Source organism: Arvicanthis niloticus, chromosome 24 (assembly GCF_011762505.2).
Source record: "Arvicanthis niloticus isolate mArvNil1 chromosome 24, mArvNil1.pat.X, whole genome shotgun sequence".
Lineage (NCBI taxonomy): Eukaryota > Metazoa > Chordata > Mammalia > Rodentia > Muridae > Arvicanthis > Arvicanthis niloticus.
In genome coordinates, this window is record NC_133432.1 from 13,279,752 (window position 1) to 13,300,814 (window position 21,063).

The window sequence follows — 21,063 nt, forward strand, 5'->3', positions numbered from 1 at the left end:
GTCTTCTACTCAAAGTCACATGACGACTTATAGAAGTCACTTCTTTCTACCATGCCCCAGAAATCCTACTAGGTTGTCAACCTTAGCAGCAGAAACTTTTACCAAAAGAGCTAACTCATTAGCACCAAACTTTTTTTGTCTGTGTGTACACTATCTATCTATCTCTCTATCTATATACTTAAGAAGCCCTTTCAAAGAAAAAAAGATCAGAAAATGTCTTATAAATGTTACTGTTTAAATGGCTCTTGAAACAAGTTGTAATAAAATTTTTTGCTGTTTGTTTTCTGAGATAGGGTTTCACTGTGCAGCGCTAGCTACCCTGAAATTTGCTCTGTAGACCCGGCCGGCCTCGAACTCATGAGATCTACCTGCCTCCTGAAAGCTAATTTATATTTAACTTTTCTGTTTATGCAGAAAAAAATGGAATTCTTTACTTTTTGTTTTTGCTCATTTGTTTTTTGGTTTTTCGAGACAGGGCTTCTCTGTGTAGCCCTGGCTGTCCTGGAACTCACTCTGTAGACCAGGCTGGCCTCGAACTCAGAAATCTGCCTGCCTCTGCCTCCCAAGTGCTGAGATTAAAGGCGTGCGCCACCATTGCCTGGCGGAATTCTTTACTTTTAAAAAGCCCTATTTTCTTAATTAGAACTGTTGCAGATCTCATCAGCATGAGCAGGGAAGAGACTTTATGAAGTATTACAGTACTATATATTTGTTCCCACTAGGGCTTTCAGGGAGGTTTCTTTTAAAAACACAAATAGGAAATGTCTTTATAAAAATATTTCAATAGCTTCTTACTAGACATGATGTTTTGCTGCCTCCCCACACCTGGCACCTAGAGGAAGCTAAATAAAGTGTTTATTAATGAACCCTCACACATGGTGGTACAGGTTGCTAATAACACCTACTCAGGAGGCTGAAGCAGAAGGATTCTAAGTTCAAGGCATGCACAGACAACTGAGTGAGACACTATCTCAATGGGCTGCACATGAAGCTCAGCAGGCGGAGTTCTTCAGAAAGCCCTGAAACTGAATGTTGAGTAATGAATATCTTTTACTCTGGAGGGCAAATTAACTCATGGAAGCAGGAATTACCTTTCTATTCTCATATCCTAGCCACTTTCCCAAATCTCAATCCTCTAAATGTTCTAGCACAAGCAAAGCTTAAACACTGTACTTTTCAAGTCACAATATCTTAGAAAAAGTAACCCCTTTCCCGTGTTTTTTTATTTAAAACAACCCCTCCCCCCCAATCTAAATCTCAGTGGCAAGAATGAGAAGACTGACACTGACTACTACTGAGTCATGCAGTGGGGAGGAGTGATTACAGGAAATCAGGAAGTGCCAGCCCCATGTAATCAGGTCAAGCTGCAAGATCAACTGGTCTGTCATGGTCTGAGGGGCGTGGGGTTGGGGGAACCTCCCGTAGTCCTTCACCTCTCAGTGTCTATGACCTATCTTCATAGTGCTAAAGGGTCTTGACCTCAAAACACCCTGCTTAATATATATCTACACTCATTTTTTAAAAGTATTTTACCCTTTCAAAAGAGATTCATATTTATTTTATGTGTATGGGTGGTTTCTGCCAGTATTTGTGTGTGCCTCATGTGTGTCTGTCTGTAGAGGCCAAGAGGTGTTGGATCCCCTGGAACTGGGTGTCAGAACCCCTTGAACTGGAGTTACATTTTCCTGAGCCATCATGTGGCTATTGGGGAATGAACCTGGGTCTTCTGCAAAAGCAGCCAGTGCTTCTAACTGGGAGTACCTGCTCTGAGGTTGCTTTGTGGGATCTTCCTGGAGCTGAAGTTACAGGCGGTTGTGAGGCACCCGAGGGCTGGTGCTAGGATTTATCATGGGCCTTTTCAAGAGCAGTACCTTCTCGTAACTGCCGAGCTCACCTCCAGTCCTTGCTTTTCTTAACGTACAAGTTAACATGAAGAATTTAGGACTTGATTTTTAGAACAACCAACACTATTATTTCTAGTGTTACCTGACTCGAGATGCCCAGACCTTTACTGATAGGTAGCTGTTCTCCCACATCCCTCACTATGAAACAACTTCAGAGAGGGTAAAAGCCAAAGGAAAACAAATACGCCCAACACTTCTCTTGCTTCATTTCTCTTGCTTCTTTTCTCTTTAATATAACTTTGACTTTTAAACAATTGAGGGGACAGGGCATATATGTGTGTGGAGGCCCGAGGTTACACCAGATATCGTCCTCAACCATTCCCCACTTTTCCTTTTGCTGGGACAACAGGATTAGGAGAGAGACCATGCATTCTCATGTTTTATGTGGGTGCTTTATGTGCTAACTCCTGTTCTCATCCTCGCATAGCAAGTGCTTTATGCAATGCGCCATCTCTCTGGTCCAGTATGACAATTATAAACACATAAAAACCTATGTGTTGGAAAGATGGCTTAGAGATTAAGAACACTAGTTTCCTCCTTCAGAGATCCTGAGTTCAAATCTCAGCACCTACATGGTGGACCAAAGACCCTCTTGGGGTATATGAGAGGTGTGTGTGTGTGTATATATGTGTGTATACATATATGTGTGTGTGTGTGTGCGTGCGCGCACAAAGAATTAAATCTCAACTTCTGTAAAGAAAAAAAACTAGTATCTCATTAAATTGCTCAACTGTAAATTGCTTTAAGAAAATAATAATTACTGTTTAAACTATACTTAGAATGTTAATGTGATCTGCGTGACAGAACACAGTTTCACTCTAGAAGAGGAAGATAATCTGAGTTCCATGCCTACCAGGGCAAAATAGTGAATCTCATCTTGGAAAACTAATTTTTCTTGCATTTTTTGTGTTTCTCTGTGTGTGCCCATATATATGCCTGTCTGAATTTATATGCACTATGTACATGCAGGTATACATCCACAAAGGCCAGAGGAATTTTATGGAACTGAAGTTGTGAACTGAACTCTGATATTCTGCAAAAGCTGTAGTCATTCTTTTTTTGTTTGTTTGTTTTGTTTTTGAGACAGGGTTTCTCTGTGTAGCCCTGGCTGTCCTGGAACTCACTCTGTAGACCAGGCTGGCCTCGAACTCAGAAATCCGCCTGCCTCTGCCTCCCAAGTGCTGGGATTAAAGGCGTGCGCCACCACCGCCCGGCCCAGCTGTAGTCATTCTTAACTGCCATCTCTCTAGCTCCCCACACTACAATTTTTAAAACCAAATAGCATCCTGGGACAGACTCTTAGGAACTTTTAGAAATGAAGAAACTATCCAGCTCCACTTCAGACTTAAATAATCAATCATAAAGTTAGGTTTTGCTCTAAACAAAAACAACCAAATAGCTTTTGTTTTTGTATTTAAAAACAGGGCTGGAGAGATGCCTAACTCTGGCTCAAGAGGTTAAGAACACTGACTCCTCTTCCACAGGACCCACGTTCAATCCCTAGTACCCATATAGAGGCTCACAACCATCTGTTATTCCAGTCTCAAGGGATCCAATGTATTCTTCTGGCTTCTGCAGGCACCTATAGGCAGACAAAACACCCATAATGCAAAATAAACAACAGGTGGGACACGGTAGTGTATGCCTTTAATCCCAGAACTTGGGGGCAGAGGCACCTGTGAGTTCACAGGCCAGTCCCATCAACAGAGTTCCAGGACAGCCAGGTCTATGCAGAGACCCCTTGTCTGGAAAAGCAAACAACAAAAAAATTAACACCCCCCTCCCCTAAACTAGTAGTAAACTAAGTGCTTGGATTGCAGAGATGAGATGTTATTTTTATACTTTTTAAGTGATTGTTTTAAAAAAAGAAGGAAAAAGGTTTTGCTGTGAATGACACAAAGCTCAAAATACCGGCTGGTTTTATAACCCTGCCCCCTCCTGTCCAAAAAACCCCACAAAAGCCTGTCAATTTGGCATAGTCACACACATATGTAATTCTAGTATTTAGGAGGCTGAGGCAGGCAGAGGATCTTGAGTTCAAACCTAGCCTGGGCTATACAATAAGGACCTATACCAAAACAAAAGCCAAAGCTTAAAAATCCCATGTCCAGCCTTGCTCTGTGCTCTCATGGTTGGTGAGCTCATAAGATTAGGTGTTTGTTAAATATGCAAAGCTAGGCTGCTCAACTTTGACAGCTTCCTAAAAGAAATTAAAAAAAAAAAAAAAAAAACAAAAAACAAAAAAAAAAAAAAACCACCACAAACACACACACACAAACAAACAAAAAAAAACCCCCCAACCAGGCGGTTGTGGGTTGGATAGTGTTTACTATCATGGTCTCAACTATCCAACTTAGATATATTTTATATTCACAAAGCTCCTTAGAATCTATGCAGAGATAGGAATGTCAGTATATACCTCTATCTCAGCACCTGGAGTTCAAGGCTTGAATTACGTAATTCATGAAGTCATGACTAGCCTGCGCTATAGGAAACTATCTCAAAGAACTTCAATTCACTGCTTAATTCTGTAGAGGTCAATTTCCTGTCCCATGTGAGGCAGAGGAAGACAATGCTGGTGTTCTTAAATGAACTGGGTTATCTATTACATACCCTGGCCTTGTACTCAGCTGCCTAGAAGTCACGTATGTACGTTTTATTTGTGTGTGTGAGGCTGAGACAGCATCTTACTATGTATATGTAGCTCTCTCTGCCCTGGAACTCAATATGCAGACCAGGCTGGCCTCAACCTCAAAGAGATCCCTTGTGCCTCTGCCTCCTAAGTGCTGGAACAAAAGGTGTCTGCCACCTCGCGTGAGGCTAACTTATATTACTAAATCTTATTACTATTCTTTAAATAGTCAAGTTTAAGAATTATTCCTCTTTATTACTGAATAAATCTGTAAAATGCTGTCCTTAGTACTAAGTAATTAGTTTTTATTTTAGGAAATATAAACTCTATTTCTCACAGAAGGTTTAAAGCAATTTTTTGTGTCATTTTTATCACTTGCATAATAACCTTAAGGTAGAGCTCATTCCAGAGACTGCTTCAGGACAGGAGCAGATTTATACTCTGTACTATCATCAGCCCCGCTACCAAACAATGACAAAAACAGTGCCCTTGAATAAATAAGCTCCCAGAACATACAACAAAGCCACTGCCAAACTCTAAATTCAGAGACTTTTTTGCTATTATAGCGTAATTCACACATTTTAAGATGAACAGACTACAGAACATTTAAACATTAAACATTTAAACTGATGTTCCTTACTGAAGATCAAGTACAGCTTTACTACTTTTTTGTTCCCATTTATCAGAAATATTTTCCTGGTATTAAAAGTAATGTAGAAATAATGAATGACAGTAGTTATCTTACTGTTTGCCAAGTCAATTTTATATTACTTCATGTGTTCTAGATAGTTCAAAGGTTTACATAAGCCATATGTAATGTCCACAAAATCCTCCTTAAAGTTATTAGCTCATAATTAATATTTAATTTTTTAAAAAAAGACTTATTTTTACTTTTATACACCTGTATGTCTGGATATCAAAGCACTATATACTGTGTGTAACATCTTAGAATAAGTAAACCCATAAAAACCCAAACAAGTTGTTGTTAGGGAATAGTGAAAGGAAGACAAGGAAGACAAGGAACAATTGCTAAAAAAGATGAAGATTAATGATGGTTACAGAACTCTGTGAACAGGCTAAACCTGAATGAAGGTTGTATGGCTTGCCAACTATGTTTCACTGAGATGCTAAAAAATAGTGACTGGAGCCACCAACAAATTGAAATGTGACTTATGTACATACCATATATATGTTTAACATGGATATACTTTAGAAACTACAGTGATTAGTTTCCCTCAACTGGAGAAGGTGAACAGGACATTTACGAGTGGCTGGTGGCTATTAACCAAACATTTGTATGGTTCTCAAAATACCCATTCACTTAAGTGCCTATTCCCGAACACATTTACGATCTGTCCTGCAGAGCAAATTTTACAATAAAGATGTTTGTTAGCTGCATCTACCCCATACTTGTGATTTCATGTTTGGTCAGCATTACAGAATACTTAGGATATGCCTACAAAGAAAGGAGCACAAGAAACTTTTAAAAACTATCTATGAAAAGACTAGTTCACTCTGTTCTGCACCGCTTGGATCAAAATCCAAGAAGCAAGCACATGAGCACACGGCCACAGCGCTGCCCAAGATCTCCATACTGCACGTGCAGAAGTGCTAACCAGCAGGGTGTTAGCACTGCCCATGAAACAGAAACAGGTCAAACAAAAATAACCTGAAATGTAGGGAATGACTGCTAACTATATTTATTCAAATTTTAGAGTTCATCTTTTTTTTACTTTTTTAATATTTAATTTAGGTTTTTGAATATTTAACTTGCCATTTTTTAAAATATTAAAAATACCTTTAATCTCAACACTCAGGAGGCAGAGTCAGGTGGTTCTCTGAGTTCAAGGCCAGCCTGGTCTACCACAAAACTCTGTCTCCAAAAACAAATGAAACAAACAACAGCAAAAAAAGCCCAACAATATATACACATATATATAAAGAAAATGGAGGCAGCTAGGGAGATTGCTCAGTGGTTAAGGGCACTGGTTGCTTTTCTAGAACCAGGGTTCAATTCCCAGCACCTACATGGCAGCTCACAACATCTATAAAATTTCAGTGGATCCACAACTCCCTCACACAGACAAACATGCAGACCACGCACATGAAAAAAAGGAACAAATAAAATTAAGAGGGGGGACGGAGGAGGGAGGGAGGGAGGGATACAGAGTAGGAAGGTGGGGAGGAGAAATGACTTGCTTGTTATAAAATTTTAATTTTAAATTATGAAAAAACAGGGCTAGAGAGATGGCTCAGTTGATAAGAACACTGACTGCTCTTCAGGTAGACCAAAGTTCAAATCCCAGCACCCACATGTCAGTTTACTCCAGTTCCAAGGAATCCAATGCCCTCTTGGAAATAACCCATATGCATAAAATTACCCATATGCATAAAATTACCATAATCCGTATGCATAAAATTAAAAAACAAAACAATAATCTTTAAACACAAAAAGCTAAATATAATTCTGAACCTCGAAGAAAGAACCTTACATATATAATCTAGGAATAAATAAAAATGAACTAACTCACCCGCGATTTCCACAATATCCCCAGGCACTATGTCCTTCGCTTTAATCCGCTGCACGCTCTTCCTGTCCTGCCGGTACACCTTGCCCATCTCAGGCTCATACTCCTTAAGAGCTTCTATCGCATTCTCAGCATTTCTTTCCTGTAATAAAGAAAATCCAAGTATGGTAAACCAGCCTGCTTGGTTTAAATATTTCTAGATTAGAAATTAAAACTCACAAGCTTAATATTAAAAAGCATATTAGTGACACCTGCACTAAACAATTGGCATTTTGGTTTCTTTAAAAAAAAATATTTATTTATTTTATATATAAGTGCTCTGTCTTCACAGATACCAGAAGAGGGCACTGGAATCCAGTAGAGATGGTTGTGAGTCACCCACATAGGTGCTGGGAATAGAACTCAGGACCTCTGGAAGAGCAGCCAGTGCGCTCTAACTACTGAGCCATCTCTTAGCCCCAACAATTGGCATTTTAATATATAAACATTTACAAACTTATTTATACAGTAAAAAGCTAGGCTAAACAAGGTGATACACACCTTTCATTTAACCCAGTATAGGAGGCAGAGGCAATTGGCCCTTTGTGAGTTCTAGCCTACCAGAATTATCTAGTGAGGCCCTGTCTCAAAAATAAAATAGATATGATGTGGCAATGCAAACCTGTAGTCCTTGCTGTTTGGAGTTTGAAGCAGGGAGGAGAATTGTGGGTTGGAGGCCACCCTGGGCTACATTATGAGCTACTTCCTCAAAAACAAAACAACACATTAGAGTTTGAAGCAGTATCTACAGAGTGAGTTTCAGGACTGCCAGGACTACATAGAGAAACCCTGTACTTAAGAACCAAAAAAACCCAACAACAACAACAAAAAAAAAAACCTAACAAACACTCTGATGACACAGATATGCCTAGCCACCATCCTGCCTCAAAGTTTGTAACATGGGAGGAAATGGGGTAGAGGTATTATAACAGAGGCCAGCAAAATGCTCTTTCTGCCCGCCCCTCCTGAGAGCTGAAGTTACAGACAAGTCACCCACCCCAGGACTGCTTGTGAAGTATGCCTGATAGTAATCTGAGTGCCCAGTGATTGATCCCCTGTAATGCCAAATACCAGGAAGACTGACACAGAAGGGTCTTTCTTGAGTTTGCAGCTAACCTGGGCTAAAATGCTATTACCAAAAATACATAAATATTTAAAAAAAAGATCAACCAAAGAATGTCAAGCATTTCTACTTCAGTTCTAAAAGAACACCAAAAACCTGAAACAGGGGAGGCAGGTGGGGGTGGGGAACCAACTTGAAAATGAATGTGAAACATTAGTCTAAATGTCTTGTCAAACTCTAAGCAAAAGGCCAAACATATTGACATTTTGAGGTAGATCCCTGTAGAGCAATTTTGAAAGACACAATTTCTGTTCTATAGTAAATAAGCTTTCAGCTTGTGTGTAGGCAAAGCCTGTGTAATACAGAGAAATTGAAAACAATTTAGGTTCTAAGAATTCTTATAACCTCCTCCCTACTCTGCAATCTAAGAAAAATAAAAGACATTTTCATCAAGTTTGTCCTCCAAATCATCATGAACTATAAAAACAGATTATGGATTTCCCATTCATTGGCTTTCTGTAGCTTTCCATGATCAACTTTATTTTTTGAAAATGGGGTCTTCCTATTGTTGCCCAGTCTAGTCTCAAAAGATCCTGCCTCAAACTCTTCAGTGCTACCCCAGCTTCTCACCCACATTCATTCTTCTTTTTTGTTCAACTCCCTACTCCCCTACACACACACACAACACACACACACATACATCACACACCCTTTTGAGACAACAGGGTTTCTCAGTGTAGCTCTGGCTGTCCTGGAACTTGTTCTGTAGACCAAGCTGGTCTCAAACTCACAGAGATCACCAGTCTCTGCCTCCCAACACCTGGCTTCTCTGTCAATTCCAGGCTACCTTGGTCTATAGATAGTTCCAGGACAGCAAGGGCTACGTAAATAGACCTTGTCTTAAAAAAACAAAACAATGGGCTGGAGAGATGGCTCGGCAGTTAAGAGAGCTGACTGATCTTCCAGAGGCCCTGAGTTCAATTCCCAGCAACCACATGGTGGCTCATGACCATCTGTAATGGGATCCGATGCCCTCTTCTGGTGTGTCTGAAGACACCTACAGTGTACTCACATACATAAATCTTAAAAAAAAAAAAAAAAAAAAAAAAAAGCTAAACTAATGTTTAGAAAAATGACCAGATTAATACAATGTAACACTTAACACTGCTGCAGAGATTTTTGCTTACCTGCCATACACCCACAATTGCATTGGCTACCAATATAAGCAGAATTACAAAAGGTTCTACAAAGGCTGTAATCGTTTCTTCACCTTCTTCGAACCAAGCCAAAACCTTTAAAAAAAAAAAAAAAAAGGCACCAGTTAGACCTGCTTATGTGCTTTTAGACTTAGCTACTTTCATAATAAAAAGAGTTCACATTATGGAAGTTATTATAGAAAAAAATCCCTTGTTTTTACATCTTAAAAATAAGGCAAAATGTACTAACAGAAACAATTGATTTATATCCTTTTCTTACCTGAGTTAAGATTACTTAACAATTCTTATTAAGAGTTAGGTTTTTCCTTTATGGTACTCCAGAGCACAAATAATGGGGTTTTATTTGTTTGTTTTTGTAAAAAAAAAAAAACCTCATTCACTTCATAGATAAATATTTCAAATAAAACTTAAAAATCCTGATTTTATTACAATAAAAGGTGAACAGGTAAACACCTATACCCACACTGATTTAATGTTCACATCACACACACACACAACCCTCCCCCCCCCTTTTTTAAACAAAACCCTACCTGACTTAATCTATGCTAGGAGGGCAAGACAGAATGATTGCCAACTTGAGGCAACATCCTTACCCCAACCAACTATAATAGCCAAGATACTATGAAAATGATAAAGAGAACACAGTTATTAAGAATCTAAGGCAGTGGTTGGTTGTCAACCTTCCTAATGCTGTGACCCTTTAATACAGTTCCTCATACTGTGGTGACCCTCAACCATAACATTATTTTCATTGCTACTCTGTAACTGTAATTTTACTTCTGTTATGAATTGTAACATAAATACCTGTGTTTTCTGATGGTCTTAGATGACCCCTGTGAAAGGGTCATTCAACCCACCCCCCCCCAAAGAGGTCATGACCACAGGTGAGAATTGCTGATTAAATGAGTTAAAAGTTAACCAGGAGGGAAAATGAGATGGAAGAATGGGTAAAAGCACTTGCTATGCAAGTCTGATGATCTGAGTTCAATCCTCAAACTCACGGACTCCTGAAAGTTGTCCTTTGACCTCCATATGACAATGTCCATGTCACATATGCACACAAGCTTCCTCTCATTTTCCAGGGCCAAGCCCTGACAAATGTCAGTGGTGATTTTTATCAGAAACCTGCCCATCTGAATGATTGAATGTGGGAGGTGGGCTTTGCTTTGCATGTGGGGATGGGAGGCTATATTACTTAAAATGAATGCATTTCACAATAAAGACCTTTTCTTTAAAAGATTATCTAGGAGCTAGCAAGATGGCTGATCAGGTAAAGACACTGTACAAGCTTGACAACCTGAATCCAATCCTTGGAGCCCACATAGAAGTGGAAGGAGAGAACCAATTCCATAAGTTATGTGACCTTTGTATACCAGCCCCCCCCCCCCCCCAAAAAAAAAGCTGTTTAATCATAGATCTCAGGAGGCAGTGGCTGGAGGATGAGTTCAAGGCCAGCCTGGTCTATAAGGCAAGTTCCAGGACATAATAAAGAGACCCTGTCGCCAAACAAACATAAAGTGTATATGTAAACATTTTATACACACACACACACACACACACACATATAAAATCCTGTGTTATAAGTAAAATTAATAAAATTGAGTCCATATAGTATTTATTCTGAATAAGGTTTTTAAACAATACAAGCCAGGCAGTGGTGGCTCACGCCTTTAATCCTAGCACTTGGGAGGTGGAGGCAGAGGCAGGTGGATTTTCTTGGTCTACAGAGTGAGTTCCAGGACAGCCAGGGTTACACAGAGAAACCCTGTCTTAAAAAACCAAAAACCAAAAACAACAACAACAACAAAAATCCCACAAATAGCAAATTACCAAAAGGTAATTAAAACTCTAAAGAGGAATAACATTGAACTAGCAAAGAATTGTATTAAAGAAAAAAAAACAAAAAAAAAAGTATCCAGGCTCTGACACATGTCAATTCCCATTGACAAGTAGGGCAGGAGGAAACCAGAATGTGATAAACACTACCACAAGCTTTAACAGGGCATTCCCAGTATTAAGGCCAGGATCTCTGCCAAAATGAAAACTTCTCTAGGAAGTTATAAATTTTGATAGATGCAGGATCACAGCTGCTGATACAGCCTTCCAAACATTTGCCAAGGAGAACATATCAGAATAAGAAATTTAATTAGCTCTTAAAGAAGAAAAATTGCTCAACTTCGTAAGTGGCTATGGCCTTTCCCAAAGGTCAGTGAGGCATTAGTGACTCTAAGATAAGCTTCACACCTTGTTAAAGTCGGTTTGACTTTCCTTCTTGGCAGCCAATCCTGGGGACAACTTAGGGCACCATCCCTTAACAGCTGGGTCGAAGGACAGGGTGAGCAGTGTGAGAATTACTAGAGTAACACAAACCTTTAGCAGTCAAAGAGATGTGCACTGTTCTCATGACCAGTATTTATCAAATGCAAGAATCCTAACTTAACTGGTGCACTAAATTTGCCTTCTATGTGTCCTATTGAAGAGAAAACTCAGGCTACCCACACTCAGGTTCTACAGATATACTAATTATCGTTGAGTGAGAAACTAGTGGCCAAATCTAAGAATGGCATCCAAACCTAATTAAAGCTTAAGGACCATCCACTCAGAGCTGGCAAGATAGCTCAGTGACTAGAGACCCTGCTTAACATATGCCAGACCCTGGGGCCAGTCTCTAGTACACGGGGTAAGGGGGATTCCCATAGCAGTTTCTTGAATGCTTTATTAAAACAAAAACAAAACTGAGGCTGAAGAGACAGCTCAGTAGCTAAGAGCTCCTTGTTGCTCTTCCAGGGCTCCAGTTCAGCTTATAACTGCCAGTAACTCTATCATCAGGGGATCAGGAATCCTCTTCCTGCCTCCAGAGGGGCCCCACACATGTAACATATAGTCACACAAACACACATATATGCACATAATCTAAACAGTTCTTAAAGATTAAGCCTATTGTAAAATAATAACCCAGAAACTCAAATCCTATACCTCAAATTGAAGAGCAATCACATTTAACTGCTAAAAACAAATCTATGCTCAGATTGTGTCTCAAGGTTTGCTCTCTTGATAAGAAATCCTATCAGGTTATAAAGATGGGAAAACAGTCCTGACAAATGACTGATGGGGAGAAGGTGTAAGGAAACTGAACAGATGTTCTCTTATGGTTTGGTCAGTTTAGTTATAATTATGGGTTTTCCTAAGTTAAAAAAAATAGATTTACACAAAAGGGGAAATATGTCTAAAAAAATTGTTTGACACTAGGTTCAACATCAAGGATTCTCTTTATACGGCCTTTGTTTGTTTACAGCTGCATCCCTAAGGACTCAGAAGATGCTCTAGTGTCTAGATGCTGCTCAGTATTTGTGATACTGGACAAGCCGGGAAACAATGAAACAAGAGCTCACAGAGCTAAATACAAAGCCCTAGGTGAGAGTCTGTGAGTAAAGAAAGTAACCAACACTCCACCACTAACTGAAAGAAAAAGAGCAAAGTGTAACTTTAGGCAAAGACATTGTTTCTTCTTCCCTCTAAACTCTGTTTTGTTATAGTAACAGCGCCTTTTCCCTGCAGTAAGTTCAAAGGTTCAAACATGCCAGCCCTATTCCAAGTCACTACTCACTACACTTTAAGCTGAAGCCGTGTAGGAGAGATCTTTCTACTGGCATTCATTAATAGATCAATCTCTGGATTAGTGTATAACTCAGTGGGAGAGCACTTTCCTAAAAGATGTGAGGGTCTTGGGTGCCATCCAAACTCACAAGAAATGGCACTATGGCACTACTAATGCCCATAAATTTATTTTTAAAGTTTTATGTGTGTGCCTGAGAATATGTACATGCACATCATGTGTGCTGGTATCCACAGAATCCAAAAAGGCGCCAGACACCCCAGAGTTGGAGTTACAGATGGCTTGAGTCACCTGACGACGGTTGTGGGAATTAAATCCAAGTCTTCTACAAGTGTAGCAAGTACTCTTAACCACTAAGCCATCTCTTCAGACCCCCTAACAATCCTGTTTTTGCTGGACATGCTGACCTCCAACTTGAACTAGTCTTCCTACATTACCTTTCTCAAGACTGGTATTACAGTTGTACATAACCTGGCTGGCACTACTAGCTTCTAATAGGAACAAAGCAAATTTTGTTCTAACACAAAAAAGGCCATGTTCTGCTATACACATGGGAGAGAAGGTCATCATCATGACAGGACTGTGGGCTGAGCTTTTTTCTTCCTTCCTTTTTTTTTTTTTTTTTTTTTTGGTGACAGGGTTTCTCTGTGTAGTCCTGGAACTCACTCTGTAGACCAGGCTGGCCTCGAACTCAGAAATCCGCCTGCCTTTGCCTCCCAAGTGCCAGGATTAAAGGCATGCGCCACCACTGCCCGGCACCTACCTACTTTCCTACCTTCCTACCTTCCTTCCTACCTACCTACCTTCCTTCTCCAGACAAGAGTCTGTGTATCTTCAGCTGGCTCCCTATATAGAGCAGGTTGACCTTGAACTCCCAGATATCCATCCACCATCTCTGCCTCCTGAGTGTTGGGAGTAAAATAGTGTATCGACACTCAATTAAGGCTGAACTCTCAAGACTTCCCAGAAAGCAAAGAAGATGGGAGTATAGTTTAGTGGGAGAGTAATTTCACAGCATGTAAGAGGAATAGGTTTAATGCCAGCATCACCTGCTGAGGGTAAGAAAAATCAAAAGTGCTATTTCCATCTTCCTTGTATCTTCAGAAACTTGCACTGTGCCTTTGAATCAGTAAATAAAATTTACATTAAGACTTTTATAAGAAGGCAGGCATAGTGGTGCACCTTTAATCCCAACTCTTAGGAGGCAGAAGCAGGCAGAGTTCTGTAAGTTCAAGGCCAGTCTCCTCTACAGAGCCAGGACAGCCTGGGTTGTTATGCAGAGACACTCTGTCTCAAAAAAAATAAAAAAAAAAACAAAAAAAAACAAAACACTTTACAAAACCACCACAAAAGATTATCAATAAATGATTTGCTAAGATCTTGGGTGACAAACAAAAATTCCTTCAGTTCAATCATCAAAACCAAAAAACCTAACATGAATGAATTAGAATTCATTTTCTTCTGTAAAACACTTCAAAGAGCTAAGCACTGGCAATACACACCTATGATCCCAGCACACAAGAGGCTAGGGCAAGAGATCGCAGCCCTGGAGTATATCCCTATAGTAGGAAAGTGAGGAAAACATTAATGTTTCCTCTTTAAGCCACCTTTTAAATTGTATTTTCAGAAAACTTTAAAATTTCAATCACCATAAAATATGCTATCAAACGCTTCTTGAAGATCATTGAAACCAGCAAAGTAAAACTAGATAGCATATTTTATCAATGTCTCAAAATCCCAGAAACAAATTCATTTCTATATTTAAGATACTGAAGATACAGACGACCCAGTAGTAGCAAGAGGATCTCTTGAGTTCAAGGCCTGCATAGTCTATCTATATAGTTCTGGTCTCCAGGATAGCCAGAACTACAAAGACAGACCCTGCCTCATAGGTACAACAAAAAAGTATTTTAGACTCAATCTAAGTAGTGTATAAAACAGGAATTGGGGCAACGAGTAAAGAAACTCATGCAGATTTTCATCATTGGTAACACTATTGTGAAGAGGGATCAGCTAATACCAACACAGCCCTAAATGACACTCACCTCTCCTTCAGATCTTACTCAAAGGTAATCTTGTGATTTTACACAACCACCCACTGAGGCCCACACTCCTCTTCCCTATACCAACCCCTTTATCACAGCCCCTTTGCTTTACTTTCTCAAAAGTACCATTCAAGGCAACAGACCCCCATGAAACAAAAATAGTGAATGGTGGCCGGGCGGTGGTGGCCCACACCTTTAATCCCAGCACTTGGGAGGCAGAGGCAGGCGGATTTCTGAGTTCCAGGCTAGCCTGGTCTACAGAGTGAGTTCCAGGACAGTCAAGGCTATACAGAGAAACCCTGTCTTGAAAAACCAAAAAAAAAAAAAAAAAAAAAAAAAAAAAAAAAAAAAAAAAAAAAAGTGAATGGTGTCAAATTAACCCATGTGCAAAGAGAGATGCAATTTGCAGAAACAGTGTTATATACCAGCAGGTAGACCTCAAACTCACTGTATACCCAAGGATGGTATACAGTGAACTCCTAACCCACCTACTTAGCTACCAAACACTAATTAAAATTACAGGCATGTACTACCATATTTGAATTGACCTTTTTAAAAGAAACAATTTTGGTGGATACTAAAAATTAAACTGTCTCCATGGGCCACAGTGTAAAACATTAATGCGGTTTCATTTTTTTTTTCCCTTGGCCAGAGCAAAACATTAACTGTGGTTAACGGTTTACTAATCTGATATTTGAAATAAATCATTAATATCTTTCTAACCTGAGGAGAATCTGATGATTTATGAGAACTGCCTATTCACTTCTACAAAAGAACCTGAGTATTCGACCGTGATTTTTTTTTCCCCCCCAAGACAGGGTTTCTCTGTGTAGCCCTGGCTGTCCTGGAATTCACTCTGTAGACCAGGCTGGCCTCGAACTCAGAAATCCGCCTGCCTCTGCCTCCCCAAGTGCTGGGATTAAAGGCATGCGCCGCCACCACCGCCCGGCTCGACTGTGATTTTCTATGCCAGTAAGAGTATACTGACTACCACAAATAAGTCAGTGTTCCTATTTGGAAGCTATGAAAATGATAAGCTGAAGCTGGTGGCACAAGCCTGTAATCTTGGTGTCTAAGAGGCTAAGTAAGGCAAGAGAGATGGAGTAAGACTGGGCTGTACATAGTGAACTTAAGACCAGTCTAAGATATAGTAAGATGCTGGTGGCACATGCCTTTAATCCCAGTACTTGGGAAGCAGAGACAATCAGTCTAGTCTACAGAGTGAGTTCAAGGACAGCCAAGACTACACAGAGAAACCCTGTCTCAAAAAACAAACACAAAAACAAAACAAAAGGAACTGAACGATGGCTAGGCGGGCAGTGTTTACAACTGAAGCTTAAGGCCCTGAGTTTAGACCTCAGGTATTCGCATAAAGGCCAGCAAGTCATGGGAGCCTGGCTGTAATCACAGCATTCAGGAGGCAGAGGCAAGTTGGCTACCTAAACTAGCTGAATCAGTGAGCTCTGGGTTTAATCCAGCAACCCTGCCTCAGAATGTAAGGTGAGAATTATTAAGCAAGGCGCCTGATGTCAATGTCTGGCCTCTGCCACACATTCACACACAAGAACACCCACAGTCCTGAACAAGTATACACGTACATTGCACATACATATACATATATATATATATATATATATATATATATATATATATATATATAGGCAGTTAACAGAAATAAAAAGAAATAAGAACAGATCAAGTACCATATAGCACTATCAACCCTCCATGAAGAACATCAACAAAACCCATCTTCTAGAGCACACTTTTTCTTTTTTCCATTTTAGTAGCTTTTGAGATATACTAAAGCCCAGGCTTTACTGATACCTCAGCTTCCTGAACTTTTTCTTTTGAAATAAAGCAACCTTGGGGTTTATTTTTAAAGGTTTTACTATAGACTTAAGCACTAAAAGTCACAGCTAGTACAGTTAGAGCAGCCTCTGAAGAGTATCTTTATCCACAATGTTGATCAAATAAACCAAAGCAAATTAAATGAATTCTATAGAAAGCACTTCCTAAACATGTATTCTTTAGCCATTTAACAACTCGTATCATAAAAATGCAACACTTTACTTCTGAACAAGAATTTCATGTAATTATTGAAAATGAATGCATTTCAACTACCAACATAGCACCAACAGGCAATGTCTTCTATCACAAAAAAAAAAAAAAAAATGTTAAGCACTTGAAATTGGAAAATTATTAGAAATAATAAATCCTTCATTACTCCAAAGTAAAATATATCTGTATCATTAATTCTGCTTGATAAAAAGTCAAACTATCCTCTCACAATTTGAATCCCTCTGAAATCTAACAGCAAGTAACTTGGCATACTTCACTTGCTCACTTGGCCTATTTCTGAAACTGCTTCACATAATATGAAAGGAACCAGTAAGAATGCATTTGCCTACAGCTTTTATAGATCAGCTAGTTAATTTCTAATTCTAAGTCCTTGATGGACCTTAGTGAATGCCAGCATTTAACTGCCAAAGCAGAGCCTTCCAGAATTATGCAGGCTGCATAAATACAAACCTTAAACAATCCTCAAATATATAATTTATTTTAGCACATGGCAACACGCTCAAACTATAATCAACTCCATTTACCTTGTTTACGAATGAAACAATCACTTATTGGACAAAACTTTAAAAAAAATTAATCATAAAGACATTATATGTAAGAAGTACAGAGTAAATGACTCAGTAGTATGCTGAATGAATGGTTTGCTATGGGAGTCTAAATTTTATTCTATGAAAACCACAGGTAAGATTCTTAAGAACTGAACTAGAAATGGCCACGAAACACTTAGATACCATGACAAACTAAAGTTTCAGGACAAAATTCATGTACACAATTGCCCCTAAAGGTCACCTTTGCCACCAATATTTATTTTAAAGATAGCTAAAAATTAATCTTTCCTTTACCTGAACTCAGTAGTTCTCTAAACAATCCTCTATGCTAATGTTTTCATAGAGGCCATGATCACAGAACCCCTGGGTCAGACTTTTGCATGAATACATAATTGACACCATACAGTTATGAGTTTTGTGAAACCTAAAACAAGTACTGTATGATTTTCACTTCCTACCACAGTGTAAGAATACAATGTTCTAAGAACAAAAATTGGTGTGTGTTATGAAGATTAAAAACATCTACATACCACTATCACCATTTAAAAAAAAACTAAAACCCACCGCCCAGGAAAAAAAATACTGTAAACTGTTAATAACCTAGAAATACCCTTGCCACCTCTATTAGTTCTTCTTAGGCAGGTCTCTGCATTTCACTAGTTTCTTAGCAACCACAGTGGCTCAAGCACATACAGAACAAGAAAGAAAAACAAAACAAACAAACAAACAAAAAAAACCAAACAGAAACCCCACCTCTACCTGCACTCCCTCTTTAGTATTTAGAACCAAGAATACTGAACTTTGTCCTCTCAGTCTAGGAATCACTCAAGACAGGGGTCCAGGTTGGATGCCACCCTAAAGGTCAGTGACCAAATTTGGTCAACAATGGTGCCATCACTGCCGTCATCATTCTTGTCACTGTCAGGAACAACTGTCACCTTGCCACTACCAGGAAGGCAAACCAACTGGAATATTCCTTTTGTATGGTCTATTTACAAAGTGCCCAACATCATCTTAGTGTGATCTGACATGATAACAAATGGAAGAACCCCAACAGAAAAAGGCCTTGCAATGAGAAACTTTCTAATACTGAAAACTGGTAGGGCACAACAATTTCAGAGACCCTACAGAGTCAGGGGCCATTTTGCACTGCACTGTAAAAACGTCTATTACCTAAACAAAATAGCTTCTAGCATTTTTTTCCTCTAATTCTTGGGTTATTTTATTTATTAGTTGTAAACAAGGAAACTTAATGGCCATTATTTATTTTCTGGTGTACGAACGAAATACTTTCAACATTTAGGGGGTAGGCAAAATAATTTCTTAAATACTTACAAAAGATATACATGCTGCCAGCAATAAAATTCTAACTAGTAAGTCTTCAAACTGCTCAATCACAAGTTCCAGCAAGGTTTTTCCTGTTAGAAAAGAAGAAAAAAAAAAAATAACATTTGTTTCAATTGTCCACATCAATCAGTCCGAGGCTGCACACACTTTATCTCTCCAAAATAACAGGTTAATATTACTTACCTTCTTCAGCCGGTAATTCTAGAATGCCAAAATTCGACAGGCAACGTGTCAGGAGGAAACCAGAGAGAAAAAAAATGAAGACGTTTTATTAGCCCTTTTATAAAAACTGCTAAATTCACCACCATCGTTGCCCGAAAGGCAGATATAGGTATATGAACCTCCAACGATCTCTCTCCACTTTGATACCCCGAGAAATTTATGCAGCCCTGGTAATCAATGGCCTCGGAACGGCTCGTAAGCTCTCTCGGGCCTCCAGAACCATGCAGTCATTTCAGCTGGGTCATCACTTCTGCCAGATGTGCAACTTTGGGGAGTCCAAGAAACGGTCGGAGGGTTTCTCAACAACATCGACGCCTCGTAAATCCGCGGGGGACTCTGCCCAGCCGCAGGAGCCTCCTCCCTCCTCCCCCACTCCTCGCTTGCTGAGCGCCGGGAAGGTCACCGGCTCGAGACCCCTAGAGGTCGGCGATGGCCCGGACCCGCGCGCGGACCGCCCGGCCTCGCAGCCGTCGGGCGCCTAGCCCAGCCGAGCCCCACGAGGTGGAGCCGGGTCAGCCATCTTCCTTGGCGCTCGGGCCCGCGCCGCGCCGCTGCAGCCCCGGCGCCCCGCACCTACCGTTGGAGCCCCATCTCTCCTTGAGCTTCTTGACCTGCTCCAGGCTCAGCCCCGTGCTCTCGTTGACGCCGAAGTGGCCCAGCACCTCCTCCACGGTCTTTGTGTGAGCGTTCTCCATGGCTGCGGGGGCCCCGGCCGGCCTTGCCTCGCGTCCCCGCGGCCTCCTCGCCTCCGCCTCGCACTCGGGCCGCGGGCTCGTGCCACCGCGGGCGCCCGGGCGCGGACAGCTGTCCCCTCCTTTTTCTCCTCCTCCGCGGCGGCGGCCGCTTCCGCCTGACCGGGCGCTGAATCACCCGAGCCCCCTCCCCCAGAAACCGCCGCACGCGGCCGGGCCTCGCCGAGCCCGCCCGAGGGGCTGCGAGCCTCCCGCCCCGCCGCAAGTGTGCGTCGCCTCAGCTGCCAGCCGGCCGCAGGCAGCGCAGGCCGCGGCGTTGCGCTGAGGAGAGCCGGCGCGGCTGAGGAGGGGCGCTCGGCGGAGCCCTCGGTGCGGAGGACCGCGAGGCACGCGACGGGAGAGGAGCTGCGCGGCGCGCCGGCCCAAGCCCCTCAGCTCTGCACCCCCGACAGCGGCGGAGGAAACTGCGGCGGAGGAGACGGGAGGTGGCGTCGGGGACGGCTCCGCGGAGGCTGCTCTAATAGCATTTATCCGCCGCTGCCTCCCCTCTCGCCGCCGCCGCGGCATGTGGACGCCGCTCATTGGCCGAGAGAGCCCAGCGCGGCGCGGGCGGCGCGGCCCCGCCCCCTCCCCCGGCGCCCTCCCGCGCGCGCGCTGCGCGCCCACGCCGCCGGCAGGCCCCGCCTCCTCCCGCGCGCCGCCCCCAGTAACCCGGATCGAGGCCGCGCGCGTGTGCGCGCGCAGGCCGCCTCCGCGTCCGCGCTGTGCTCTCAGCGGCCCGGGGCGGGCGGAGGGCGAGCCTGACCTTCGGCGGCCACGGCTTTCCCGTTTCATCCACGCGCGGGAGTAGAGCGCGGAGCACACGGGTGGGCGCTCTGTGCTGGTTGCCCCACCGCAGAGGGGGACTGCCTGGGGCGGCGCGGCGGCAGGGGGGCGCCGGAACGCCGGGGGGGCCGAGGCGCGCTCGGACCGGTGTCCTTGGCTTGCTTCCGCGCCCGGGGCAGCGCGAGCCGTGCTCTGCATCCTAATGTCTCCTTCAGAGCCCCCCTCAGCAACCAAGGGGAGGAATTCCGCAGTTCCCTTCCCACACAGCCAAAAGCGCTCATCTGTCGCCTCGGGAACACCGCATCC

The 21,063-nt window shown here is 41.9% G+C and overlaps 1 protein-coding gene across 2 annotated transcripts in view; it reads right to left on the reverse strand.

Moving 5' to 3' along the window:
• Positions 1 to 20,087, reverse strand: part of Atp2a2 (ATPase sarcoplasmic/endoplasmic reticulum Ca2+ transporting 2) — a 47,147-nt gene extending 27,060 nt beyond the window's left edge. The window contains exons 1-5 of one of the 2 annotated variants that reach the window (XR_013107045.1): positions 19,818 to 20,087; positions 19,202 to 19,219; positions 19,007 to 19,089; positions 9,354 to 9,458; positions 7,068 to 7,206 (exon numbers count right to left, since the gene is read on the reverse strand). Coding sequence is in view for 1 of the 2 variants with exons in the window: in XM_076922767.1 (XP_076778882.1) it covers positions 7,068 to 7,206; positions 9,354 to 9,458; positions 19,007 to 19,089; positions 19,202 to 19,219; positions 19,818 to 19,935 (463 nt within the window). In the remaining variant the exon portion in view is untranslated. The remainder of the gene's footprint in view (positions 1 to 7,067; positions 7,207 to 9,353; positions 9,459 to 19,006; positions 19,090 to 19,201; positions 19,220 to 19,817) is intronic. The other variant, XM_076922767.1, reaches the window with a different exon arrangement.
• Between the last annotated feature and the right edge of the window lie 976 nt (positions 20,088 to 21,063).